This window comes from Myiozetetes cayanensis, unplaced genomic scaffold (genome assembly GCF_022539395.1).
Source record: "Myiozetetes cayanensis isolate MyiCay16 unplaced genomic scaffold, myiCay2020 scf15, whole genome shotgun sequence".
NCBI lineage: Eukaryota > Metazoa > Chordata > Aves > Passeriformes > Tyrannidae > Myiozetetes > Myiozetetes cayanensis.
This window is the reverse complement of record NW_026087159.1, coordinates 10178217-10204995: the sequence shown is the minus strand read 5'-3', so window position 1 is coordinate 10204995 and position 26779 is coordinate 10178217. Positions and strand designations below refer to the sequence as shown.

General features: G+C 44.0%; 3 protein-coding genes across 3 annotated transcripts in view; 2 read left to right on the top strand and 1 right to left on the bottom strand.

The window, feature by feature from the left end:
- COL4A6 (collagen type IV alpha 6 chain) overlaps positions 1-8849 on the top strand; it is a 104385-nt gene extending 95536 nt beyond the window's left edge. The window contains 11 exon segments of the mRNA XM_050310363.1: positions 320-427; positions 835-906; positions 1573-1698; positions 2031-2147; positions 2535-2696; positions 3613-3711; positions 3991-4137; positions 4694-4810; positions 5489-5680; positions 5889-6175; positions 6775-8849. Of these exon segments, the coding sequence (XP_050166320.1) occupies positions 320-427; positions 835-906; positions 1573-1698; positions 2031-2147; positions 2535-2696; positions 3613-3711; positions 3991-4137; positions 4694-4810; positions 5489-5680; positions 5889-6175; positions 6775-7035 (1688 nt within the window). The 3' untranslated portion in view covers positions 7036-8849.
- Positions 8850-9053: 204 nt separating this feature from the next.
- On the bottom strand, positions 9054-19731 carry ATG4A (autophagy related 4A cysteine peptidase). Its single transcript, XM_050310364.1, has 13 exons — positions 19666-19731; positions 18320-18430; positions 17274-17345; positions 16876-16974; positions 16409-16510; positions 15837-15909; positions 14855-14934; positions 13695-13882; positions 13506-13584; positions 12488-12633; positions 11848-11904; positions 10642-10753; positions 9054-10347 (listed from the first exon to the last, which is right to left on the bottom strand). The coding sequence occupies exons 1-13, from the start codon at positions 19673-19675 to the stop codon at positions 10283-10285; spliced, it is 1194 nt and encodes a 397-aa protein (XP_050166321.1). The 5' UTR covers positions 19676-19731; the 3' UTR covers positions 9054-10282.
- Positions 19732-19905: 174 nt separating this feature from the next.
- Positions 19906-23454, top strand: PSMD10 (proteasome 26S subunit, non-ATPase 10). Its single transcript, XM_050310610.1, has 5 exons — positions 19906-20033; positions 20147-20245; positions 20814-20960; positions 21068-21234; positions 22261-23454. Exons 1-5 carry the CDS (start codon positions 19920-19922, stop codon positions 22412-22414), a joined length of 681 nt encoding a protein of 226 aa, XP_050166567.1. The 5' UTR covers positions 19906-19919; the 3' UTR covers positions 22415-23454.
- The last annotated feature ends 3325 nt before the right edge of the window (positions 23455-26779 follow it).

Here is a 26779-nt window from a genome sequence, read left to right as displayed (position 1 = left end):
GCAGGTTGGGCAACAGTGGAAGTTGTTATTGAAATATTTTATTTGGAAAACAGTTCAGTTATGTGGTATGTGAATTGTTTCAGTGTGTCACTTAGTGGATGATAAAGAATGTCATTGCTATGATTAAAATAAAGAGCCATCAAATGTGATGTGTGATGCTGGTAGTGGTAGTGAGGAGAGATTTGGGTCTGGTTTTGCTTTGTTTAAATAGTAGTTTATTCATCCATCTTAGGAGTCAAGTGCAGGAACAGAAGCTGTAAGATGGAGCTGTTTCAGCCTGGATGTGATGTGTAGTACAGAAATATTTGTCTGCTTTTAGGAATCCCTGGAAATGCTGGGCCCAGAGGAGTCCCTGGGCCACCAGGACCCCCAGGACAGCCAGGATCTGTTGGATTCCCCGGAGCTCGCGGAGCAGCAGGACCTAAAGGTATATCTGGAGCCTGCACATGGGGGGAGAAGTTGGGTCAGAAAACCAGTGTTTTGGCCAAGTTTATCCCAGCAGGCAGCACTGATGTGTGGGCCAGCTGTGCGTGGGAAACCAGCTCTGCTCTTGGCAATCTGTGCAGCACCAGCTGCTAGAAATGAGCAGAGGAGTGGTTGGAAAGGGAGAGGCTCTTGCTTGATCCCAATCACTGGTGGGTGTTCACTGAGAGTAAAACTGGTGAGAGCAGTGGGAAGAGCTTCCATGAAGGGGGCTTGTGTGAAGGAAAACTTTGCACCCTGTGTGCCAGGTTTCTCTTAGGCATTGTATTCTCCATGAAGCATCTTATGCATTCCCATCTAACGAGATTGTTTGGTAATTTGTTCACTTACGTGTTCCCATTGTCTCCTCAGGCTTTCATGGATTTCCAGGTTTGACTGGTCTGAATGGCTTGCCAGGCACAAAAGGGTCTCCTGGAACGCCAGGTAAAGGAAATGTGTAGTGGAAGTGTCATATCTGGGTAAATGCATGCACTGCTCCATCATGAGAACAGTGTTTCCCACAAAATTCTCCTATTTCATCCAGTTCTGGATTTAATTATGACCTGAGAAAAAGACCTCAGGACGCTGAATGTGCATGAACAAATTCTCCTGTGCCAGTAAGAACAGGATGCAGCCTGTGGAGCTGAGGAGGCTTTTCTGCTGATGGTTCTCCTTGAATTCCTGAAGGACTGTGTCACTGCTGGAAAACTGATGGAGTGAAATCATGAAACTCTTCCATTTCTAATGGATGTTTGATTTGAGCAGGGCAGCACCAAATGCTTGCTTTGAGTCGGGCTTAGTGTTGAAATGTTTCTGTACTGCTTTTTAGAGCCCTCCATTATATGGAGCTCAAGGAAGGCATCAGTAAAATCAGAAGCTGATTTCTTTGATTGTATTCCAGATTCTGCTTTTAGGAAGCTTTTGCTGGATTTTTTTCTTATTTTTGATCATATGAAATAGAATATTCTTCTCTTTCAGTTGCTCTACTGAAAACAGCAGAGACAGTAGTAAATGTCTGATTTCTTATTAACACTTACTTTGTGTAATGATTTAACTGCTATTACACAATTTGAATAGACTGTCTTATCTTTGTTAACCGTGTTTATTTAGGTCTGAGTGAACCTGGACTGAAAGGACCTGCAGGTCTCCCAGGTACAAAGGGTGAAGAAGGTTCTCCAGGCCTGGGTAGAGGAGCTGTAGGATTCCCTGGACCAAAAGGCTCAGCAGGAGACATGGGTAAATAGTGATGTTCTGTAAGCAAGATGTACTGCAGCTCAGATTAATGGGTTGCATGGTCAGCAGAATTACCAAAGAGAACTCTGGAAGCCACAAAGGTTGTTAGAAGTTTGACAGGTGAATGTTAAATCTGTGATGTGGCCCTTTGTTTGAGAAACTTCAAGAAAGTTCTGTACCACTCCTGAACAGCACAATGTGTAAATTTTCCCCTCATGTAGTGAGATGTCTCTTTGTTCTCCTCAATAAAAACACTTTTCAGCCACTACTTCTGTCCATGTCTGAAATCCATGAAGACCTTTGGGGACACTCTCTCTTTGTATTTCTTATCCTAGGTCCTCCTGGGCCTATGGGACTGCCTGGCTTGCCAGGAACACCTGGAGCTTCTCTTCCTTCTGATATCCGTGGGAGGCCTGGAGATGCTGGCCATCCAGGAACTGATGGCAGTCCAGGTATGTGTGTAGTTAAAAGTTTTGTCATGATGGCATTGGTACCCATTCAGTACCTCACAGCCTTGTTGGGGAGGCTGAGACTTTTCCCTGACCAAAGATTTGGAGCCACTGCTCTTCTTCTCCTAGGGAATTTCTGAGTCACCAGGAGCTACCATGCAGGGCAAGGGCTACTCTCAGGCCCAGAATCTGAATCTGGATTATTGTGGTTAAAAGGATTAAAGTGGATATGAGCAGATGGGGTTTGGATCCTTTCCTTCGGGAGGATGACACCCTTGGAAATGCAGACACCCAAACAATGACTGTCCTCTAGAAAGACACACTGGGGGTAACCCCAGCATTTACCTTGCCGCAGGAACAGATTTTGCTAATTAACTCTGTTGTCTCCAGGTTTTCCAGGTCTACCAGGACCACGAGGGCCCCCTGGCCCAGCTTCTGACCAAGGTGACACAGGCAGTCCAGGTTTCCCCGGTGTCCTCGGCTTGCGAGGCAGTAAGGGCGACGTGGGACTCACTGGTCCAGTTGGACTCCCTGGAGTGTCTGGATTCAAAGGTAACGTTGCCTTGAAAGGATCAGGGGGTGGTTTGGCAGATGTCATCTCCCCACTGTGAATGGCTGTTGGGTGGTGAGTGTGGCCTCATTCAGGTGTAACAGCTCAGTTTGATGTCTAAATGTCTAAATCTTCCCTTTTGGCTCATGCAGGTTTAACCTACTGACTCTAAAAGTAGCACAGTGAGGCCAGCTCCAGGGCTCCTCAGTGTGCCCTGAATGATTTTTTTCCTCTTACCTTTGGTGGGCTTTTTTCTGAGTAGATGGTGTCCACCTGCAATGGTGCTGTGCTGGTCATCACAGTTACCCCCTTGCATGTGCTCTCTGGAGATGCTCTTTCATCCCACCTGTCCTGTGTGCTCAGAGGCATTAGTGTGGTGGATTTAGGTCTCCACAAGAGCCTAAGAGGATTGCAGGAGTTAAGAGATGTTCTGGGCTAAGGCAGGGAACACGTTGCTCTCTCTTTGGTCAGTACCAAAGGAGGATAAAGGGCAGCTGCCCACAAGATCTTCAGGAACAAGGTTTCAGAGAAACCACACAGCTCAAAAGCGAGGAAAGGATGCAGAACCACTGTCAGATGAAGATCTGCTGTCTTTGTAGGCTGTTGGATCCCGAGGCCTCTGTGCTGTGCCCAGTGATGGATTCCAAATAGAGAAGATGTGTTCTCCCCAAACACTGTCCCTGGGTTACCCAAAAAAGCAGAGGAGTACTTTCAATAAAGTGTAATTAGGTAGCAGTGGAAATTCTTGTCTTGAGGCTCTGCAGCCATTCTGGATGTCAGAATGGGCACAGATTTCCTTAAGGGTTGTGGGCCCCTCCATCTCAGAGCCAAAATGCAGTGTGCTTCCCAGAGCCCCAGGCGGGGGTCAGAACCAGGAGCCTGTGCTGAGCCCCTGAGTGTTCAGCTGTGTCTTTGCAGGTGCCAGAGGAGAGCCTGGCCTGATGGGGATGCCGGGTAAAGATGGGCCCCCGGGGGATCCCGGTCATGCTGGGCTGAAAGGAGAAATGGGCCGTCGAGGTGAGTGCTGGGGGATGTAAAAACCTGCCATTTATTGCACATGGTTTGGGCTGGGGAGGATTTCAGAGCCCCCTTAGTGGATTATTTGGGAGACTCTTAGTTTCTTAGAGATTGAAGTAAGTTAGAAAGAGCTTGACATACTTTTTACAAGATCCCCAGTGCTGATATACAAAGGTGATTTTAATTTCTCCTTCTTCTCCTTTGTATCAGAATTGGCACCAAAACTGTGATTTTTTTTTTTTTGTGATGTATTTACACTGTCATTTGCCCCATGTGCAGGTCTCCCTGGCAGACCAGGGGCTCCAGGAATAACCCCACAGCCAGAAGAAGTCACAGCCCCTGCAGGCTTACCTGGTCTGCCAGGAATTGATGGTGTCCCTGGCTTTGATGGAGATCCTGGATTCCCGGGCCCAGCTGGAAAACCAGGTAAAAAGTAGACTCAGATCACTGAAATGTAGCAGTCTGTGATGCAGTGATACAACACCAGGTATTGTATCAGTGGTCATCATTCAGCACTAGGGATTACTTGAACAGAGTAACTGGGGAGGTGCTGGGAACTTCAGCCTGAGGTTTGTATTGTTTAGCAAAGCAACTTCGGTGGGTCAGGCACCTCTTGGCTCTCCAAGGCCCAGCAAATCACTTTCTCAGCACTGCCATTTAGGTGATTTTTAAATGTTAATATTCTCTTTTACTGAAGCCTGAGTCTTAGGTCTGATGTAGCTTCAGGCTGAAGTCGGTCGCTTATCTGAGATCTCAGTGCTGCATTTTCAGCCCTGTGTAAATTCAGCTGCACCTCTTGATCCTTTAAGGGACAGCAGATCAGGTGGAGTCCCTTATGGAGCTGGTTGTTTGTAACCACAGCTAGTGAAGAGTGAGCTCTCACGCAGCATGGCTGCTGACAACCTGTTTCCCTTCTGGAAAATGATGGTAGGAGTGAAAGCATTAGTCTGGGGAAATGATGATACTAATAATTGTATTTCAGGTGCAAAAGGTCTGCCAGGAAGATCTGGTTTGAAAGGACGTGATGGCTTACCTGGAACACCTGGCATAGCTGGGGATCCAGGACCTTCAGGTGCCCCAGGACCACAGGGGTTTGAAGGTAATTTTATGATTTGGGGAGCACAGATCAAGAAGAATCAATCAGTAGAATTCTGTTTGATTACAGCTTCTGCAGAGACCCTCCCCAGTAGCCAGTTAGGACCAGAGGATGTCAGTGGTCTTGTGTTTTGTATCTGCAATGAAGAAAATTCAGTCTTCAGTGAGGAAAGTTTTGTCACATGTCCTTGTTGATGTCACTGCTGGTGTTTCCCTAGGTACAATTCTGAACCCCTTTTGGTTTTAGTGTTTTGTGGATGTGGGGATCATCTTGAGGATGTAAAAGAACGATATAGTATTCACAGTGACCACAGCTGTGAGGGTTGGACAGCAGAGGAAAAAAGGCACAGTGAGGAAGAGAAGGAATATCATCCTGGAGAGCACTGTAACAAAAATGAATCCACTGGGTTTTGGTTGGTGCTCTGAGATCCTCAGAATGACTGTACTGCGAGATACACATTGTTGGGCAAAGAAAGAAAATTAAATGAGGTAGAGAATGGGTGGGTGCTGAGAAATGACTGCTTTTGGAACTGATAAGTAGTCTATTTATTCATATAACAACCATCAAAATCTGGGGTCCTCATTGTACAAGATGGACATAAACACAATGCCAAGGTGGGGTACAGGGCCAGCTGATGCCCACACTGGTTACTGTAACAGTGACTCCTTTTCTCTCTCCCAGGTGTTGCTGGGAAGCCGGGCCCACTTGGTCTGCCGGGCATGCCTGGTCGGAGCGTGGGTGTTGGATACACCTTAGTGAAGCACAGTCAGTCAGACCAAATCCCACCGTGCCCCATAGGAATGAATAAGCTCTGGGATGGCTACAGCCTGCTGTACGTGGAGGGGCAGGAAAAGGCTCACAACCAGGATCTCGGTGAGTTGACAGAATTCTCTTAGGCATAAACAAAGGAGCAGTCCTCTCTGGCAGCACAGAGGGCTGTAGCAGAGGTGGGGGCAGCCTGCTCGGCCGGGATCTGTGCTGGGAGCAGCATCACTCGTGCCCTCCTCCACCGTGAATGTGGTGTGTGCGAGCTGGAGAGTTTGGCAGATGCCTGGTCTGACCCCTTCTCCAACTGTTCCAGGTTTTGCTGGCTCGTGTTTGCCTCGCTTCAGCACCATGCCTTTCATTTACTGCAACATCAACGAGGTGTGCTACTACGCCAGCCGCAATGACAAGTCCTACTGGCTCTCCACCACTGCTCCCATCCCCATGATGCCAGTGGACAGCGCCCAGATCCCACAGTACATCAGTCGCTGCTCTGTGTGTGAGGCACCTTCCCAGGCCGTGGCCGTGCACAGCCAGGACATCACCATCCCACAGTGTCCCCTGGGCTGGCGCAGCCTGTGGATAGGATACTCCTTCCTTATGGTAAGGATATTACTACTACTGCTGTAAACATTCCTAGATCTCCTCTTGGTGAGGTCACTGAGACTCCATCCTGTGAGTTACTTACAGGAACCTGAAGCCCTGTCTCTTCTTGCCCCAGTGCATTTCTTCTTCATCAGCTCAGGTGCTGTAGCTCTTGAAGTTTGTTCTGTTTAGCACCTGCCCTGATCAGGTTGGATGATAATGCTGCTGCCTGAGTTCTGTGTTGCCACAGATATTCTTTGTTCTTCATGCCTTTAAGTGTGGAAATGCCAATTAAGCTAAAGCATTGACTTAATCCTCTCTCTCAGTGGAAAAAGTTTTCCATTGCACCCTCCTAGAGGCTCATTAGTGTAAGATTGTTAGGAAAATATGATGTCAGCATTATTGTTTCCAAATGTTCCCAGCTTTCAAGTGAAAAGCTGGTTTGCCATTATAACAGGCCTGTAAATTCAGCCTAAGTACGTTCCTTTGCTTCTTCCCAACCAAGGTGTAATTTTGGTTGCCTGTTTCACTCCCTTTAGCATCAGAACTGGCAGAGTCCCCTGGTTACCTCCCATTCTGTTCCTCTGAGCTCACTTAACTCGCCCTCTTCATTTCAGCACACTGCGGCGGGGGCGGAAGGTGGAGGTCAGTCCCTTGTCTCCCCCGGCTCCTGCCTGGAGGATTTCCGTGCCACTCCATTCATCGAGTGCAACGGCGCTCGGGGAACGTGCCACTACTTTGCCAACAAGTACAGCTTCTGGCTGACCACGGTGGAGCAGTCGCAGCAGTTTGTCAGTGCCCCTCCCTCGGAGACCCTGAAAGCGGGACAGCTGCGCACGCGCGTCAGCCGCTGCCAGGTCTGCATGAAGAACTTGTAGGAGCAGAAGTGCAGTTACGGCAGCAGGCCTCGTAACCCCGGGTCAGCCATCGCTGACTGAAGAAGGGTAAATCCATGAACCTGTTTGGTGTGTGTTTGGGTGAATGAGGACAGACGGAATTCTACAGAAATCAAGTGTCAAGTCCAGTGACTGCGCACAGAGGAGGGAAAGACCAGTGCTCTGAAACCACTTTTTTTAACGAAACATGGTGCTATGCTTTTACTTCAGTATTTTTTTCCCCTCATTTGTGGCTACCTCAGAAAGTCTCTGCGAGTTCCTTGTTCAGACTGGAGAGCAGCTGACACCTCACACCACTCATGTCCGAGGCACTTGCCAGTCCTCATCCAGAGAGACTTTTCCAAAGCTGTGCTTAATTAGTGTCTTTGCAAACAGTATTTGCTTTAGTGTAAAGCAGTCAAGACTCATTCTCCTACAAAATACAGGACTGGCTAAAAATTATGTGTGTTTTTTTATGGTTGATAACTGATTTTCTTAGAAAGACTCAAAAATTAATGTTTTGCTTTGCTTATTATCCAGATGGAACATTCTTTCCTCCAGTGACAGGTAATCATTTCTAATTCAGACTGTCATCCACAGTAGACCCTCAAGAGCTACGAAAAATGCAGTTTATGACGTGAAGATGAATCCAAAACACCTCCAGTATTTTGCATAGCTTTGTATTGAAATATGTTCCAGGTAAAGTGTTGACTTCATGGTCTGTGCTTATCTACCTGCAGTCAGCAGAACTATTTTATTACTAAGAACACATATTTCCTTTCTGAGGCAGCCTTGGCACATTTATTTTGTAATTATTCAAGCTGTGTGTGTTTGAGAAGTAGAGCTTTTGCTGGATGGCACACGAGCTTATGCAGACACGGGAGTAAGTGGGTATGGGATGTACATTTTCTGCTCCCACAGTCACAATGTGTTGTAAACTGCTTCCTCTGGGCTTTCTTGCTGTTAAAAAACTGTATTTCTAGTGTACTCACTGTTAACTAGTCATGCTTTCCTTCAGGGCATAATTAAAGAGAAGTGCCACTAATTGGATTATCCTTGTGTATTTTGAGGGAAAGGACATTTCAAAGGAGTGCCTAGAAAATGCACCGTCACCTTGGCTTGAAAATCTAAAATTATTCAGACAATTTTTACTAATGCAAGACTGAGGCATTATTTTAAAGTATGGTTTCTTTATGAGGTTCTAGGGCTCTGTCCAGCAAAGTACTTAAGAACATACTTGCTTTTAAGCAGATAATTTTTTACCTTTAATGATGATTACATGCATAACACATTATTATCTTCCAAGACAGGGGGGCAGAGAGCTCTGCATGTTCTGGAGTTGAACCACACTGGAGATGAGCAGGGAATTTGTGAAGGAAAATGTTGTCTTTCATTTCACTTATTCCTAATTGTGAACAATCAGCAACTGCTTTGGCTGTGTTTTGCAGATATCCTTAAGGCATTTTAACCCCTGAGTGGCAATCCTTTCATGCTGCATACCCAGTCTACTTCTTAGCTGCCCTGATAGCATCGTGTTGGATTTACATCCATTCCCCATCAGCCCCATTTCCATCAGTTTACCCCACCCCAGAATCCTTCAGGAGCTCTGTGGGGCTCCTCTGACAGTGCTACCCCATGGCCAGGGGTGGGGAATGAGCATGTTGTGCTCCACTGAGGGCTTTCTTTAACTGCTTTTCTTCTTTAGCAGTCACTGCTCAAGACTGAGCATTTCAGAGCAAGGGCTCAGTTTTTTTTAGTGGGGAGGAGAGGGCTGCAATTCTTGTCACAGGAACAGTAAATTCATGTATTAAGAAGTCATGCTTTGTTGTTTTTTTTTTAAAAACCATGCAGCAAATCCACGGAGAGGGAGAAGAAAGTCCTGGTTTTCCTACATGTATAGTTTCCAAACCGTGATTAATAAACACTGAAGGCAAACAAGGTGAAGTATGAGCAGGTTATGACTATTTTTCTTGGAAATCACACTGGCCCTGATGAAGAAGTGCAAGTGAGAGCAGACAGCATTCAGGATTTCTCTATGTTGTCATTTATTGCTGAAGATGAAACTGCGATTCACGTCCATTACACTATCGTGACACAATGACCACAGCGGGGACTGTCTGAGAGTAAAAAGGAACTATCGTGGATTAAAAGATCTCTGCCTTTATTCTGAGCTGGTTTTCTTAGAGCTGCAAGAGAGATACTCTGCCTAAGGAACAAAACTGCACCAGCTGTTCTGATAAACCTGGAGAATTAAGGCACTTTTACCAAAACAGATTTCAAAAGGCAACAAGTCAAAACCCAACAATTAAGTAAGTTGCATATGCCTATATATTAAGTTTTAAGATAACCTGGGTTATATTTAGTTCACACAAACAAATTAACAAAATATAGCAGCATACAACCTATGAAAAGCTTAAGAAATTTATTAGATGCACAGATAAAGTGCTGTAACAGAGAAACTTGTGTAAATCTTTTTAAAAATAAATAAGGTACAGTTAAACCACCTTTGACTCACTTAAGCTCCAAAGAAAAGTCAGCCTAAGTTGTAATGATTGAATTTTAAGGTCAAGGTGAAATATATCATAACTATAACAGTGGTTGTGATCTGTATCAACTATTTGAGTCTCCTGTTCCTCTTGAGGTTTCCCAGAAACAGGAAGGCTATTGCAAAACGTATACATTAGACATAGTTCCTTTCACAGAAACATTTTTGTAATAAAGTGTGGTTGCTCAAATACATGTTAAAATATTTAACAAGGAAACGATTTTCTCCTGATCCAGTCGATCTTTTAAACAAGACAATGCATTTTTTTCTACGATGCAGCCCATGGGAGGGAACAGAAGTAAACATCCTCCTTAAGTTGAGACTGTTTTGCTTTAAGAACTAAACTATTGCATTATAAGAGAGCAAGAAATACCCATTTTGTGTTATCCCTTTCTCCAAACATACAGCCCATTGACAGACTTATTTTTGCCTTAATGTCAGAGGTCCATTTGTCTTCAGGAAAGACACACATTAAAAACAGATTCCCTTTCAGGGTCTTAGAATAAAATCTTTCACTGCCTTTCCCCCTGGGGAAGCTCTTTGACAGAAGGAACTGTCACTGTTGGAGTTTTGGATGCTACCAGGTGTTTGTGCTCTGTTATCCATGATTTCAGGCACTTTGGGGCTAACATGGCTGTGTGATTTAAGTCAATGCAGTAATATTAGCAATATGTTCAATACTCAGAAGGGTCACCACAGTTTCCTTCATACGCTCAGGATTTCAAATTCTTCTTCCAATTCAAAGAGCTTGTCTGTAGACTCAATGAGTTCTGGGAAAAAAATTAAACAAATCAGAATCTAAAGACATGCCTGACTTTGTTTACTTAAAAAAATCCCAAAACCACCCTCCTGTTTTTCTGAAATGTGGCCTTTGAAATATTTTGTAAGATTTAAAAACACATTGTGCTAGGAATTGTAAATGGTACATGGCCTGTTTGGATAACTGATACTCTGTAAGACAGAGAATCATGTAGTGATTGCTTGATCCTCAGGAAAGCCCAGTTATTCCACCTGTGATGATTCTCCTGTTTGCTGAGGAGAACCACTCTCAGCTGGTACCACACCTGCTCCTGTGGTTGTCACTTCTGGCTTGGTTGGAGGTATGAAAGGAGGCCAGTGTGGTGGGTGCTTCTGGACGAGCTCAAACATCCGCAGACTCTGCTGCTTTAGGATCTCCTGAGGACAGAAGAGAAAACAAAAAAATGTCTTGCTTAATTAAACACATTTTTAATTATGTATGTCTATCAAAGAACAAAGGCTGTGTGCAGACAGACAGTGAATACCTGGTATTTCAGGTACCTGCCACTATGAATCACTGCTCACAGATCTCTTTTCCTACTTGAAAATACCCCTGAAGGATGGATCTCTTAAACTGTCCTACAAATTATCAGTGTGTTGTTATAGGCTTTGGTATCCACACACCCATAATTTTGTTTACATGGAGCAGACACCAAGAACGTGGTATTTTCTGCCTTTTGAAAGAAAATTATTTGCATGGACCTCTCTTTGTTCAAGTTTTCTGTTGATCAATCAGAACAAAAGACAGATCCATTATCTCAAAAAAAATACCCAACAGATTCTGAAAGATAGGCTTAATCAGAAGAAACAAGTTATTATTGCAGCCAAATGTCACTCCTGTTAGGTAAGCTACATCATATCTTCTATTTCCGTTATTTACAAACTGCTTTCCTTAAGCCTTTTTTTTTTTTTAAATAAATGCCTTTAGAGGTTGGTGTTACTTCACATTCATATTTCTGTAGTTGGTATCACAACTGCTTGCAGAAATATCCTAAAAAAAACAATTTTCCTGTGGCATCCAGCATCTTCTTTGTATCCCACAGTGCAGCAGGAGCTGAAGGGATTCTGCACTGAGAGAATCAGATCTTTTGTGGTACCAGGGACCAACGCTCAGAAGTAGAACACATATTATTGTCAAAAAATAAATAATGATCAGGAAACAATAAATAAATAAATAAATTGCTACAACATGGCAGTTTAACAATGTATTTCTCAGTAAATGACTAAGTATCAGTACTGCTAAAAAAAACCAAACTCTGTAGGGTTTCTATGAACTTGTTTTCCCAGTGCCAGGGCTCAGGGCTGCAAAATGCTGAACAAGCTCCATCAGCAACTCAGCAGTGTCATCTTACCCTGATCTTTAGTGCAGCCTTTGCTGGTGCTTGTTTGATTTGCAGGCAGGGAATTTCCACTTTAAAAAAAAGAAAAGTGAACATGGTTTCATACAGAGCAAATAAAGACAATAGTATTACCTTTTGTACGAGACTACACCAGTTATCAAAATCACATTCTTCTTTGCAAAAGAAGCCCTAAGGAAAGAATGCACATAGTGGTGTTAAGGAATTACAATGTGTCAGTGAGTGAAGGATGCTGTGGATCTATGTATTGGTTATATCTCAAGTGACAATCACCCCTAACCCAGCCAAAGGATGTTGACATGGGATCAGATTGAATTTCTTCACCTACCACAGTATTCTTGTTACCAATACTGGATGACTCCTACAAGTAACTCTGTTTAAAGATTTGTAAATTATATAAAACAAATTAGGCTCAGGTAAGTACCTTCTCCACAGCAACCATGCACAGATGCAATAAACTAAGGAAACCTGATTCAGTTCCTTGCTTTTCCATTCAAAATACTTCTAGAAAATGTACTGGCTGCCCAGGAAAGAAAGTTAGTTGGCTCCCCAGGATCCACAAGTCAATTCCCTGCTTGACCCAAAATTCATGTATCCTATGCAGTTACTACATAAACTACCACGTGTTGAATTTGTTTACAGAAGACGGCTCTGTGATCTTGGGTGCGATCAATACAACACGTTACTGCCCTTACCAATACCCAGAGGTACTGCTTTGAATAAAGGACACACATCATTAATTCCCAACACCTACTAAAGCTACTGAAGGGTCCAAGTTCATGATCTTCATTCTGTGTGGGGCTTGCTGGCAGTGGAAGCTCTCGTCATCAACTGTGCCGTTTTCTTCTGAATCTACAAAACTCTGAGTGGTGTGAGGGTCCAAGTAGATCAGCTCATTGCCTGCAGGGGTAAAATCCGTATGGTGATAACAGGCAAGAGGCTTTCATAAGCACTTATTGCATCCACAATTGTAAAACACCAATTGGGTTATCAGCACAGTCCATATTTCGACTTTCTAGCTGGGGAGTCTTTTAAAGAACTGGAAAATGAGGCACAGTAGCTTCCCACAGGGCATTTAATACGCTTTCCTATTGTTACCTGTTAGGGTAGATGTTTTGGATGGTTTGTTGTACCTTTGTCACATTCTTTATCTGTGTGAGGTTCAGATTTTTTAGAAATCTCAACTGCTGTAATCCCTAACATTCCACAGGTCAAGAGGTACAGGATGACCACAAATGCAATCTGTAATCCCATTAGGCATTCACTCAGAAATTGGAACAAATAAGTCTGACTAAAACAGCTCAGCTTTTACAAAAGAAAGAACAAAATATCCAAAAAGTTATGGATCAAACCAGGGTGAAATCTGAAAGACTGAATCTAGTATCAACTACTGCATTAATTAATAAAGCAAGGCATGGAAGAAGGTGAAAGAGATACTGCTATGAGAAAGTAACTTCTGAAAACTCTGAAGCAAAAGGCTAAAGCAAAACATCCTTCACTAGAAAGTACTAATCATTGGGAAAAATTCAGTATTCTAGCAGCAATGACACCTGACACTCGTTGAATGCTATGTGTCTTGTTCCTGCTTGTATCATTCCTTATTTTTACATCAACCTTTGCTGCTCTGTTCCTGTAAGGATGGTATCATACTGTTCCTGAAGTGTCCAGGGTATGTTTCTTCATTTCCATTCTCATGTTTAAACTGCTTCCCCTTCCCAAGGAAAACCCTTTCAGTCATATGGATATTTGGAGTAAGTTTCTTTCTTCCTTACCTAAAAATCCTATAAAATAATAGGCATTATTGGGTTTCCCTCCTAATGCTCCCAAAGACTGTGGCATCTTAAAGCATTCCTAGGAGTTCAAAGAGAGAAAAATGAAATTGAAGTTGATTTGCTGTATCGATGTTTCAGACACCTGAACTTATTTCACAGTACCAAACAATCACTGAGAAAAACCCTTACTTTGAACGCGTCAATGTACACTGGGTTTATGTGATTAATCCCTAGGCGGAGAGGTATAATGAGCAGGAGGGGCTTCCAGCCCGGGCAGAGTCCTGCTGTGTTCCTGTTTCGGCCAAGAGCACTCCTGTGCAGATGGGCACTGCTGTGGGCAACGCTGCTGCTCTGGGCAGGGGACCAGCACATCTTCTCTGGGGAACGGAAACAGAGGTCAGTGAACGCACAGAGGAACACAGAGCACGGCTGCCACTCCATCCTGGGTTAGTTTGGTTTTCCAGACAGCTCTACAGAGCTGCTGCTCTAAGGCAAAAGGAGCAGGACATGGAAGTCATTACCTCTCTAGTAGAAGTAATTCTGGCAGACAGAGTATGTGCTGGCACAATAGTGAGACATGAGATAACTGGCAGGGGGGTGAAAATTTAGGACTGAAGTTACATTTACTACTAGCACTATTAATGCTGTCAAGCTTTGCCTGGGAAGTGATATGGCAGAGATGAAGCATTAGAAATTCTGCAGGGAACTCTTTGCTTCCAGTGGTGCAGACATAAAACAACCAGAAGTAGGGACAAAAGTAGAAACCAGGCTGTGGCTAAATACTGCTTGTAACCCCACCTCTTTTACAACTGAAAATCAACCCTGTGTTTCTCTAGGATCTGACCCTGGTTTCTCTTTTGCCTTACAAAAGCAAACTCTGTATTACAAGCAATTCTCTGGATTTCTGCATACTGTGCAACTTCACTCCATGGCTGGGGGGGGAGTTTGGATAGCACAGACCAAACTGCACTTTTTCCTCAACTGCACGTAAGTTGGCCACCAAAAAGGCCTCATCACTTTGTGCTAACTTCAGTTAGCACACAAAACCTAAATTTGTATTTCCTGTATTGCTTTTCTTTCCCTGGGAACAAGTAAGGATGGCCCAAAGTATTTTGTTCATATTTATATACATTCAGGAGAGTGGAGTCAAATCAAAAACTGTAACCAAAGAAATAATCACAGAATCATTTAGGCTGGAAAAGACCTTTAGGATCATCAAGTACTAATGTTACTCTAATGTTGCCAGAATGTAGTTTCCCCAAACAATTAAATTTGCCATGAATTTGAGCTACTTTTTATTATTTGCTGAGACATAAAAGTAGTTCTGAAAAAACTTTTGTTTCACTTACTGATGTCTTCAATGACCACTGTATTGTCCATAGACACATAAACTGCTAATGAATTCCATTCATCAAATAAAGCAAGCTTCCTAGAAAACATGAAGGTAATACAAGTTAATTAGGACCATGAGGGTGGCTTTTAATTCAGGACAGTTAGATGGTTCTTGAGTAAAAAAATTGTTTGTTTTTTTTTTAAAACATACTTGTTGGTTTGGGGTTTTTTTAGTCTCCATGTAATAAAAAGATAGCTTTAATCCTAATATTAATAATTTAATATATTTAGAAAAAATAAATACTGAGTGGTTCCAGGAAAAGCACACCCACTGTACTGTGTGAAAGCTGTTTTGACCTTTAGCCAAATGCAGTGATAGTAACAGCTCAACCACATAATTAGATTTATTACTTTTTATTGCATTTAACAGCCTCCACAGTGGGATCCTGCCCACAGTGCCTGGCATCATCTAGAGAAGGAAAAAAAAGTCAACTCTCTGAGTGTGGCTTCTGGACTAGGAGGAGCTGCCCTGCTTTCCACAGCAGCCTCAGGCAGCACTGCAGCTCAGACAGCAGGGAACTGCAGTTCAGTTCCTCCCTGGCCTGGATGGCTGCACTCAGATCCTTCACAGCAGCACTGTAATCTGCATGGTGGTACTGCTGACCTGTCAGAGCTGTGCCACTTTGGGCCAAGGAGTGTGTATTCCTTGCTGGAGCTTACCAAGGTTAGGGCATGTTGACAGAGAGCCCTTTCTGCAGGTCTTACCCAGGCTCTTGGTGTATTAAAATTTAGAACTCGCCCAGTCCTGACTCACTACTTGCCCTCCGGGCTGCACCACGGTCTGCACTGTGCTGGCAAACACATGGCACAGACAGTCCTGATTCTGAGGGAGAGGGAGGGAGGGAGATCATCCTCTGACACTGCCCTGGGGCCTCAGTGTGGTCTGAGCTCAGCTGCCCTGGGGGAACGCTCCCAGTGAGCTCTGGGGACGAGACTTACTTGAGTACTTGAGCAACTGTGTTTGGTCCAAACCATTCTCCAATGGACTTCCCCTCTCCAACACCCATCTGTGCTGTTTGTGGGAGGGAAAACACACACAGTGGATGTTAAACAGCATGGCCTACTTCTGACATGCATTCTAGAGCAACTGCAAACTGTATTTACAACAACAATTATTTTCTCGATCTATGCTCTTTTCAAATCTTAATGGCTCCTAGTTCCCTTACTGAAGTTCCTAAACTGCAACGAGAATTACAGGTATGTCCTTAATTACAAATTACAGCACTAAGCTTTGTGACTGTCTATTTTAATACTATCAACTCTGGTACCCAAAGCTTGAATACTTTATCAAGAGCTAGAATCTAGCATACAGGCTTATTTAGGTCTTAGTGAATAACATTTCTGAATTATTACACTTTGTACCCACTTGCATGCATTTTTATTTATGTATTAACATATACACTGTCTTCACAATCACCTTTTAAAAGTTTTTAATTAACTTATTTCAAAGGAGAAAGTTTCAACACAGTAGGAATTTCAGTGGACAAAAAAAAGTTGGTGTGTGTTCTTACCCATTTGGTGGATGGAATAACAGCAATCTTTTCTATCTAGAAAGCACCGTAAGATTCTATGATATTCTTCTGGTTGTTTTTTGTGTTTTTCCCATTGCCAATCTTACAGGAAAAAAAAAATGTTATACAGATTAAAAAAAAATGTTTCCATCATACTGATCAAATTTCTAGATGGTAGAAAGCCATACACTGAGATGTTAAGAGACTAATGTACAATCCATCTCTAATATTTACATTTTATGTAGAGATCCTAGAAGTCACAGCTTTGTCCTCCCTCCATCTCTATTTCTCTGCTTAAGGCTGGCATGATTTTATCCCAATAGACAAGAATAGTTCACTATTAACATCTATCAGGGCACCAAGGAAAGTTTCACTAAGGAATTTAGGTTTTACGCTTTCATTGAAAACTACAAAAGAATCAAACAGTCTCCAAGCAACACAGAAGTTCCCTCAGCAACAGTACTCACCCCTTCCTAAATGTCTGCAGATGAGTGCCTGGGCCAGCATCATCTGCCCACAGCGCAGCATACATCCCCAGCCCGCGTCAGATGAAGGGCCGGTGCCTCCTGAAAGCAAAGCTCATCACAATCAACGCGGGCCTTAACTGTCCTACAGACTAAAGGCACTGAGCAAGCTCTTTCCTTTCCATAGTGCTGGTGTAACTTTACTGCTTGCCCTATGAACGTGAAGACCTGATTATACACAGGTAGAGGCAAACAGGCAAACAGCTTTAATCTTCTGTTTGCATAAACTGTTAAAATTATGCTCAAAATGTTCTAATACTGTAAAAATAATTTTAGAGTCCCTGACATGATCACTCATCCTGCTAATCCATAAGCAGGCAGCTGGACTGCTGCATACTCACCAATAGGCGAAAACTTCCTTCTATACGTAAACCAGAGACGAGCACTTATATCCAACAGCAGCTTAGATTTGTCTGGAACAATTTTAAGAGGGAAGAAATTATTAAAACAGACTTTTAAAACTGAAAAATCCCAATTTGCCCTGTGCAGTCTATATATGGAGTGTGTGGAAGGCTCTTGTTCACTTTTACATACAAGACCCTTAAAACATTTTTAGCAGTTGAAACACAGAGAGCTTTTGTAGACTGCAAATTAAAGTTAACTTATTAAGGATGAAATAATTATTAGCCAATGAACTTTTACACAGGGTTTGGAATGATTACACCCAGCCTGACTGAAACAGTTCTGGAGAACTATGTCCTCAGGAAAGAACTGGTAAAGCAAGTTAAGAAAGGTGAATAACTTCTACATGCAAACCATCACAGAATTATGCTCTACCTCCAAACCCAATACAAAGTCACTTTAAGAAAAGGTTAATAACTTTAAATTTAATTAAATCTCTTTTGTTTGTTTGTTTAAACACATGCACTTACAGACTTCTCCCAAAGGCTCTGAAGAATGCTTAAGAATCTTATTTGCTCGTTTTCCCTGAGCTGTGGCTCAGACTGGCTGGGCTCTCCAGAGGCTCCCTCAGCTGATCGAGGCTGCAGGCGGCACCCTGGGCTGTCCTGAACACCAGGCCTGCACTGGTGGCCACTGCCTTTGCCTTGTCTTCTCCCCCAGGAGCAAAGCTCATCTCTGAATCCTCATTTTTATATAAATACATAGCTCTGCCATAACTTTTAGGTATTTGCTTTCGCCAAAGTAGAGTATGTGCCGTCGATTAATTTATTATTCTTACGAAACATCCTTTTAGTTGCAAGTAACAGGCTGTAGACAGCATCCCTCATGGGACAATAACATTAGAGAGGCTGAACATTTCCCAAAATTTATTTATTTATCTATTTCTGAGGCAGCTGATGTTGGGATGTGACCAGGCTCACACCTGACAGCCCTTGCTATAGGTGCAGTCACTCTGCCTGAATTACAGCTGGAAACACACGGATACCTGTGTTTAGGTGGTGTTGCCTTCCCAGAATCCACACTGGCTCGTCAGTTTCTGGAAATTCTTCTAAGTAGTCTGACAAAATAGTGATCTGGTTTTCATACCTAGATAAAACTGAACAGCAATACACAAAATTCACACTCCATTTTATCCCTTTGTTCTTTTGTGCACACCTTGGAGCTCTCAGACTGAACTAGTTGCAGCAAGTCCTTGCAGCCTTTGGGGGTTCTGACCAGTGCTGTCAGCAGCTTTGAGTTTTTTCTTTAAAAGCTGTTCTGACACTGAAATATCCAATGCCTTGACTGGCTTTTATTTTGATCCTCACCAGGACTAACACCTTGATTTAAGCAGTCTGACTTGAAGCCAGTGGCAGAAGTTCAGGATGACTGCAGCGAGGGTGAGATTTGATTCAAGATAATGAGGGAAGGAAAAAAACAATTTAGGCACAATGGCTTGATCTGAAATGTACAAAAAAAAAATACAAATCAGAGCGATTACAGCCTCGTGCTTAATGGGAAGCATGTGAAAAGTGTTAGCAAGACTGGGCTTTACTTTCTCAACTGGAGATTTGAAACACTTCAGGAGGAAGAAAAAAAGATATAATAATGTTATTATTCAACATTAATTCTATGTCTAGTGTAAAATAACAAATAATAATTAACACTACTAAAAGTAGACAGTCCAACCAATTTCTAGATTATTAAAGCAGTGCTTTCTGAAAGAGTGAAACATGCCTTCAAGCGTAAAAATGAATGTAAAATCCTTTATTTTAGATAACAATCTTAAGGAATATATTGATAAAAAAATCAGAAGTGAAAGCAGGCACAATTCTATTTTACTCTTAGGGCGCACATACATCCCACTATAAAGAATGAACAATCAGCTGTTAAGTTCAGACCCCCCGGGAAAGCACCGCCAGGGTCTCTTTTCCCCTCCCGGGGTCTCTTTTTCCCCTCACGGGGTCTCTTTTTCCCCGTCCGAGGCTCCCTCAGCCCTCGGAGCGCTCCCGGCCGACCCGCGGCGCCTCCCGGGGCCGGGCTGGCAGCGGCCCCCCGGCTCCGGCTGAGCCGCCCCGCACCCGAGCCCCGCACCCGAGCCCTTCTCCGAGCCCCTCACCGAGCCCCTCAGCCCCGTCCCCGGGAGAGGCCGCGGGACCCCCCGCTCCGGGCGATCCCCTCACGGCGGATCGCAGCCCCCCCGCCTCACTCCCTCCGTCCCTCAGCCCGCCGGCGCTTCCCGCCGCTGTGGCCCCCGGGGCGCCGACCCGACCCCTCGCCGCGGCCACCGGGACACCGTCCCGACCCGTCGCCGCCGCCCCGCCGGCCGTGCCCGCGCCCCGCGCCCCTCACCGGCCTCCATCCTCCCGCTGTCACCATCCTCCTCCTCCTCCTCGCCCCGACACGGAGCCACGACACGGCCGCGCCGCGGGGCGCCCTGGGAGCTGCAGTCCCGCCGCCCGCCCGTAGCGCGCCGCCCCCCACCCGCGGTACTACAACCCCCAGCGGCCTCCGCGACAGAGAGGGCGGGCCGAGCGGGCGGGGAGGTGCGATTGGCCGGGCCGGCCGCAGCGGCCTTGTGATTGGCGGGGGGGCGGCGGGGCAGCATGGAGGGCGCGGTGTCGGACGTGCCCGTGTGTAACCTCGCCTTCGCCGGGCGCCTCGACGAGCTGCGGGCGCTGCTGCTCCGCGACCGCGCACAGGCCACCCGCGCCGACCAGGTCAGCGGGACGCGGGGGCTGAGGGGGGCGGCTGTCGGCGGGGCGGCTCATGCCAGCCGCTCGCGGTGCTTGCCGCGCTCGCTCTCTCATCGCTCTCTCCTTCTCTCCCGCAGGATCACCGCACCGCGCTGCACTGGGCCTGCTCGGCGGGGCACACGGATGTCGCCGAGCTGCTCCTCGGGCTCGGCGTGCCCGTGAACGATAAGGACGATGTGAGTGTGGCGGCCCTGCCCGGTTCTGCCGCGGCCCTGGGCTGCCGTGGCTTCCCCAGCCTTCCTCCCTTCCGTCCCTGCCCCGCTCCCGGTGCCCCCAGCGCGGTGTCTGTGAGGCTTGGGAAAGCCCAGGCTGCCGTGTGTGCGCTGGGAAGGCAGCGAAATACTTCGCTGTTCGTGCGGAAATGGGCGTAGAGAGACTTGATGAGCCGTGCTTGTTGTAAAGCCATTTTAGGAGGACTTTTCTTATGAACGAAGCTGCGAAACCAGCGGTGTTTGTTTGGGTAGTTGTTGGGGTTTCCATGTTGCCCTTATCTCGGTGTGATCCTCTCAAATGTATTGTGCCAAACCGTGAGGTACCATGAAGGTTTGTCTCGTTCAGTCATTTCACTGAAGTGGCTCTTGGTGAGGAGATGATCTGCTCATGTCCTAGAGGAAGGGTTGAAATATTTGCGTCCCAATATGTGCAGTGTGAGCAGCTAAGTGTCAGTTCGGGTTATGCACTGTCATGGTTTTTTTGCCCGAAACTCGTGTTTTGGATAATGTGGTTTTGTTCTCCCCTCTGTAGGCTGGTTGGAGCCCCTTACACATCGCTGCCTCTGCAGGCCGGGATGAAATCGTGAAAGCCCTCATTGCCAAGGGTGCTCATGTCAACGCTGTCAATCAGAACGGCTGCACGCCCCTGCACTATGCAGCCTCCAAAAATAAGCAGGAGGTACGTTTAGCCAGGCTACTGGAGCTGGTGGTGCTCTGGGAAGAAGGATTTCAATGTGTTAACTTCACATCCTCCTCCCCTGCTCCTTTCTCTTACTACACACTCAGATTGCAATCATGCTGTTGGAGAATGGAGCAGATCCCGATGCAACAGATCATTTTGAATCCACCCCGTTACACAGAGCAGCAGCCAAAGGGAACCTAAAAATGGTGCAGATCCTTGTGCAGCACAATGCCACTGTGGATATGCGGGACTCTGAAGGGAATACTCCCCTGTAAGTATTTTTTCCTTTTTACTTTGCTTAATACAGCATAATCTCTATGAAATGAAAGGCCATTATTTCAATTTCTTTTTTTTTAATATTTTTTGTTGCCTTAAAATACTGCCTTGCTTCACATCCCTGTGCAATTAAAATGTATTTGAGAAAATCATACTTAGTATTTTGCCTAAGTGTGTCTGTACATGCATACTTTTAATTTGTGTTACCACATCTACTTAAAAGAGTGTAGAACACCTTTTGTAATAATTTGGAATACGTTTGGTTGCCACTAGAGGGTAGAGAGTGAGCTAATGACATCAAAGTAGAGGAAACTGGTCTTGCAGGCTGGCCTACTCTGTCCTGCCAAGCAAGAACTCATTTTACAACCTTTTCTTCACCTCTCTTAAGGAAAATAAGTTGCAATTTAAATACAACCAGCCCAGTGTTCAGTGTTACCTTAGAGAACAATTGGAATCTGCAAGGATAAAACCTCAGCTGCTTGGAAGTTGGTGGCAAAACTCTGCCTTATTTAGAGTGGAATCAAGAGTTTGCTGTGAATAAGATCAAGCAGTGTGTCTAAGCTGTACATAAACCTTGGAATGGCCCTGGAATGCACACAGTTATTCTCAGGATACTGTGCTGAATGGGAAAATGTGCTCGCTGCATTTGCAGTAGCTCATTACTTCAGATTGCTTTTTAGCAACAGGTGATTTCTTTATCACTTTCAGTTCAAATGGAGGTTGCCATTGTCCATTTTCACTGTGGATTATGTTCTGCTTTGCTTTGCTGACTGCACAGCCAAATCCCAATCCAAAGAACTGTCTTAACATTGCAAGGACAGCAGCAGGAGGAATGTTCTTGAGTTGTGACAACAGAGTAGTTGGACAGCGTCTGTGTAGGTAGCTGGTTGTGTGTGGTTTGGTTGTTCTAGGATGTATCTCCCCCCAAAATTCGAGCTGTCATTTTGACACCGCCTAATTATTGCTCTTGAGAAGCCTGGACTGTTTAACAGTGGCTGTGGGTTTCTTGTTCCCCCTGCAGTCATTTGGCCTGCGACGAAGAGAGAGTGGAGGAGGCCAAGCTGCTGGTGTCTCACGGGGCAAGCATTCACATTGAGAACAAAGAAGAGCTGACCCCACTGAAAGTGGCAAAGGGTGGCCTGGGAGCCATACTTAAAAGGATGGTGGAGGGCTAGTGGGGGCTTCCCACTCGAGCCTCTCTCCTGTCGCACTTATATTTAATTAAGACTGCAGACTTCGTATTTTGATATTTCAACCAGGATGTCGTGTGTGGGTATCGGCATGGTAATAAAATGTTTTTATTGAAGCTGTCCTTCAAGTGCAGTGCCAAAACAACTGTTTGTACTTCCTGTTAATTAAATAGTTCACTGATTTTAAGGTATTTTTCAATATCTTACAGTTTTCTTTCAGTTTACAGTACGATTTGTATAAATGTGGTCATTGTATGTCAGATCTTAGTTCAGAATTATTTCATTCAAGCAACAGGACCAAAAATGCTTTAAAAATTTAAAGCAAATTTAATTTTGGAAGCTTGTCCTAGAGTCTTTGGTTTTGCCCTTAGCCTTTGTGATTTGTGTGTGGGATTGTATTTAGGTTTTGTGGGTACAAATTGTCTTTCTTCAGATGATTCTAAACTACACCATATCTCCCTCTGTAGAATGCAGTTTGCTCAGTTGCTTAGGTAAATGTATCCAGTTTTGTTACTCTTGGTCTATTCAAGTGAGATCTGACTGTTTAAAGCTTTTTTTTGTTGTTGTTATTGATTATTATTCTGTTTCTCTGCATCTTTAAATACATGTATTTGATGAAGTGCACTGCTGCAGAACACAGCAGCAGTTTCAGGGTTACCTCTGCAAATCTAATGTTTTATAATGGATGGCTCTGGATAATTCTCTGGGATATACTTCAAATTTAATGTTTTTTCCTCTTGCTCCTTTTGTAGGTTCCTTTTTCTATTTTCTTTGACTCCCATATGCAGCACTGGCACTTGCAATTTACCATCTTGTTTTATAACAGAAACCTGGTTTAATCTCTACTTACTCATAGCAAATGCTGATATTAAGTTATTAGAAGGCAAAGCTAATGAGAGAGAGCCTGAAAAGTGACCTCCTGTCCTGATGTTGGTAAGAGCACTTTTGGCACCAGTGGATAGATTTCCCCTTGAACAAATGATGCTGGTAAAATTCTGTGAAATAAAGAACTTTCCTAAACGACAGTCTTTGGTATCATAAAACTTTATTGAACCTGTATGTAACAAAACCAATATTTTCTAAATAGCTTGTACAGCAAGTGAGATGCAACTTTGCCATCCATTCCACAGTGTGGGAATGCAACATATTTGATTTCAGCCTCAAGGAAAGGTTGAAAGGCAAGCTGGCAGTTTCTACAGGTTGACATGTAGGGCTTAAGGTAGTGCAATTTATTTTGATAAACAAGACAGAAACAACCAAATATCTTCACCAATGACTTTAAAACACCAATGACTCTTAGAACACAGAATGCAGGTTAAAATTCACTAAGGGGGCACACTGAGAGCAGGAGGGATAACTTGCCTGTACAGTAAGCTCTGGCCATGCAGACCTTGATTGAAGGATGAACCTGACTGAGTAAATGTGTCTTGTGTTCTTGTGTTTCTTGTTCAGCTGAAGTGAAGAGTTCTGTATTCATCCTTGATCTTTGTGGAGCAAAAAAACCCTGCCACAGCTCTGTGACATTCTTGTAAATACACTTCCCTAGAAGGTGGTAGCTTGAATGTTGGCTGAGTATCTGGTTTCCATGTTAATGATCCCCTCTCCCACAGGAGATGATAAATGGGCCATGCAGCAAAGACTGTTGGGACATCCAAGGCAAATTCTGAAAAATGTTTCTGTGTCCTGCGTGGCTCTGCAGGGTTTTGGAGCTACACACCGTGAATCAATTCCTAATTTGAATTGTGCCTTGCCCAGAGCATCAGTGGAAAGCTAGGAACAGTGCCCCATCATTTTTAGTAAACTTTTACAGACTTTATAGTGAGAACAAACACCTGCCAGAAGGCTTCCAGAAACACCTCAATATGTTAAGAAACTCTGCTTTGTTTCTTATTTTTGCCTTTTTATTTTTAATACTACCTATTACACACTGGTGGGTAGAAGTATGGGAGGAATCATTAGTCAAGAACTTGTGTTGAATTGTTCCTTTGTTTTATATAAAAATATTAACGTAACTTAAGCAGTTTCTTCTTTTTGAACAAATATAAACCCTGTGACATTCTTGGAAGATTGTATTAGCTACAGAAGGTAGTTACAACTTCACCCACATAAGCTCCTATCTTACTGCAGCAAGTTGTGTAAGGAATACCTGCAGATTAATTTGTGTAGGTGAGATTAAGGAAAGATTGGAAAAAATTATAGTAATGATCACATAATATAGTCTCCTCTTCAATCACAATAGTGCTGTTGCAGAGATGTGGAAGTTGGAAGGGTATTGCAGTAAGAAAAATGTTGCTAAGATGCATATATACAGAAGAAGGCTTTAGAAGAACTAATACAGCCATAGTGGTGACATGAAGACAGTTGTTTATAGTTTCCCACAAAAGGGAAAAAGAAAGCTTAGGAATATCAGATAAGAAATTATTTTAAATTATTGTGCTGCTGTCAGCCAAGTCGTGGGCTCCCTCAGACTAATGACTGATTTGAATTATATCATGGAGAAACACCTTTGGTAAGAAATAGCACCCAAACAGGAGTAGGTAGTCTCTCTCTTGCTGTTTCTGAGCATGTTTACTGTCATCATTCTGCATGTTGACACAACTTTGGGTGTCAATATCAGACTTCCTCAGTAAACTGCTCAGCCCAGATTGAAGGACGTGAGTTACGGATTTTGCTTGGCACAGTTGCCACAAAAGTCAACAAGAGCTGCCTGATTAAGGAGATCATGACTTAAAAGTTTACCCTGGATATTTAGGGAAGAGAGGAATGTGAGGATCCACTGGTAGAACATGGCAGTGTTGGTATTAGCAAGGGTTTGACCCTCACAGTTTTGGCACAAGCAGTTTTTAGTCTGGAATAGTGTAAGAACACTGTAAATGTCCTTCTGCTCTGGAATGAAGCTAAACACTATGACACACATAAAGATAAATATTTGAAAGCCAGAAAACTGTGTGGAAAGAGCAATGAATACAGTTATGCTTGAAGATCCCAAATGACTCTTAACTAGGACCTTATGCCTTACATCTTCTTTAAATGTTGCCATTTTTTTTTCTTTTTTTTCCTCCCTTTTTTTTTCCCCTTTTTCTTTCTAGTTTTGTTTTGGTTTTTGGGGGCTTTTGTGCTCACTTTCTCGATAAACATACTTAGAGCTGTAGGAACTGAACCTGCAAATTTTAGCCCAGAAACTTTAAAGATGAATGTTGCACATGTCTGATGTTTACAGGCTAAGAACAGTCACCGAGGGACTTATGCATGTTAGGTCCTATAAAAGATTTAAGTGCCAAAAAGTTCCAGATCCCTGAGCCAGATACCTTTTTGTGCAGTGCATGAGACTGAAACCAGTGTTTCCCTGAGTCAGTGAGGACCGTCCTCGTGCAGTTCAGAAGGGAGCTACTGAGGCTGTGGGTCTGTGTTCACCTGAGCCCCACAGTCCCTGAGGTTTTCTGACAGTGGAAAATCTTTGGAAAAAGCTTTTCAAAAAACTGTAACCTGAGAAATGAGGCCCAGAGAGTAGAGGTGTCTAGTGATCAAGGTGTGTGTGGCTCAGTTCCCTTTTCTCCTTCCAAGAGAGTGCTCATTACTTGACTGTTGGTTATGGCTGTGCTTTGCTCTACTCACCTTTCCTCTTGATGCTTTCACCTGTAGAAAACAGGCTGTTACACTGGGCTGAGAACCAGAAGAAAAGCAGCATGAGTTTGTTGCTCAGTAGGTAGGACAGTTGCCTGGAAATAGACTGAAATCATCTCAGGCAGAGGAAGCAATCGAAACTCGTGTGCTTTATAGTAGAAAGTATTATTTCTAAGTTTTGAAAGCAGCTGTATCTGCATGTCATGAGGAATCTGATGCTGTGCCTGCCTACTGGAACAAGCCTTGCAAGGGATTTAGATTTCCAGCTCCTGTTCTGTGGTAAACAGTCATTTGGTGTCTGAACTGGGTACCCCAGTGCCAGTTCCATTAAACAGAAAACCAGAACTGCTGGAACACACAGAACTCTGGAATGCTGGTGCCTTGGGAACTGTGAGCCAAGAAGGTCACTGTTAACAAAATGTATTCCATGTCAGGCAGCAACAGGGTAAAAGTTTCCAGGATCTTTTGTTTGTCTGTTTTAATTTAAGTAGAATTCAGACACACAAGATTTCATTGGCCCAGGTCTCAACATCTGTTTCTGCATTCTGATGACACTGATGTAACAGCTTTTTACTTCTGACGTGAAAAATCAGTTCCTTCGAACACTGCAATGTACTGACCATGAGGATTGTTCTTGGTACACAGGGAATAAGTTGGCCAACACTGTTTCTGGAGAAGGCTGCTGTGGTTCAGAACTGTGTGGATACACACAGCATTACTGGTAGT

Coding starts and splice junctions, on each gene's coding strand:
- PSMD10 (XM_050310610.1), top strand. CDS start 19,920: ATGGAGGGCGCGGTGTCGGACGTGCCCGTGTGTAACCTCGCCTTCGCC. Junction 20,246..20,813: donor CCGTGAACGATAAGGACGAT/GTGAGTGTGGCG, acceptor TCCCCTCTGTAG/GCTGGTTGGAGCCCCTTACA. Junction 20,961..21,067: donor CCTCCAAAAATAAGCAGGAG/GTACGTTTAGCC, acceptor CTACACACTCAG/ATTGCAATCATGCTGTTGGA.
- ATG4A (XM_050310364.1), bottom strand. Junction 11,905..12,487: donor TGGACCCTTCAGTAGCTTTA/GTAGGTGTTGGG, acceptor TTCTTTCCTTAG/GGCTTCTTTTGCAAAGAAGA. Junction 10,754..11,847: donor GGTGTAGTCTCGTACAAAAG/GTAATACTATTG, acceptor TTCTGTCCTCAG/GAGATCCTAAAGCAGCAGAG.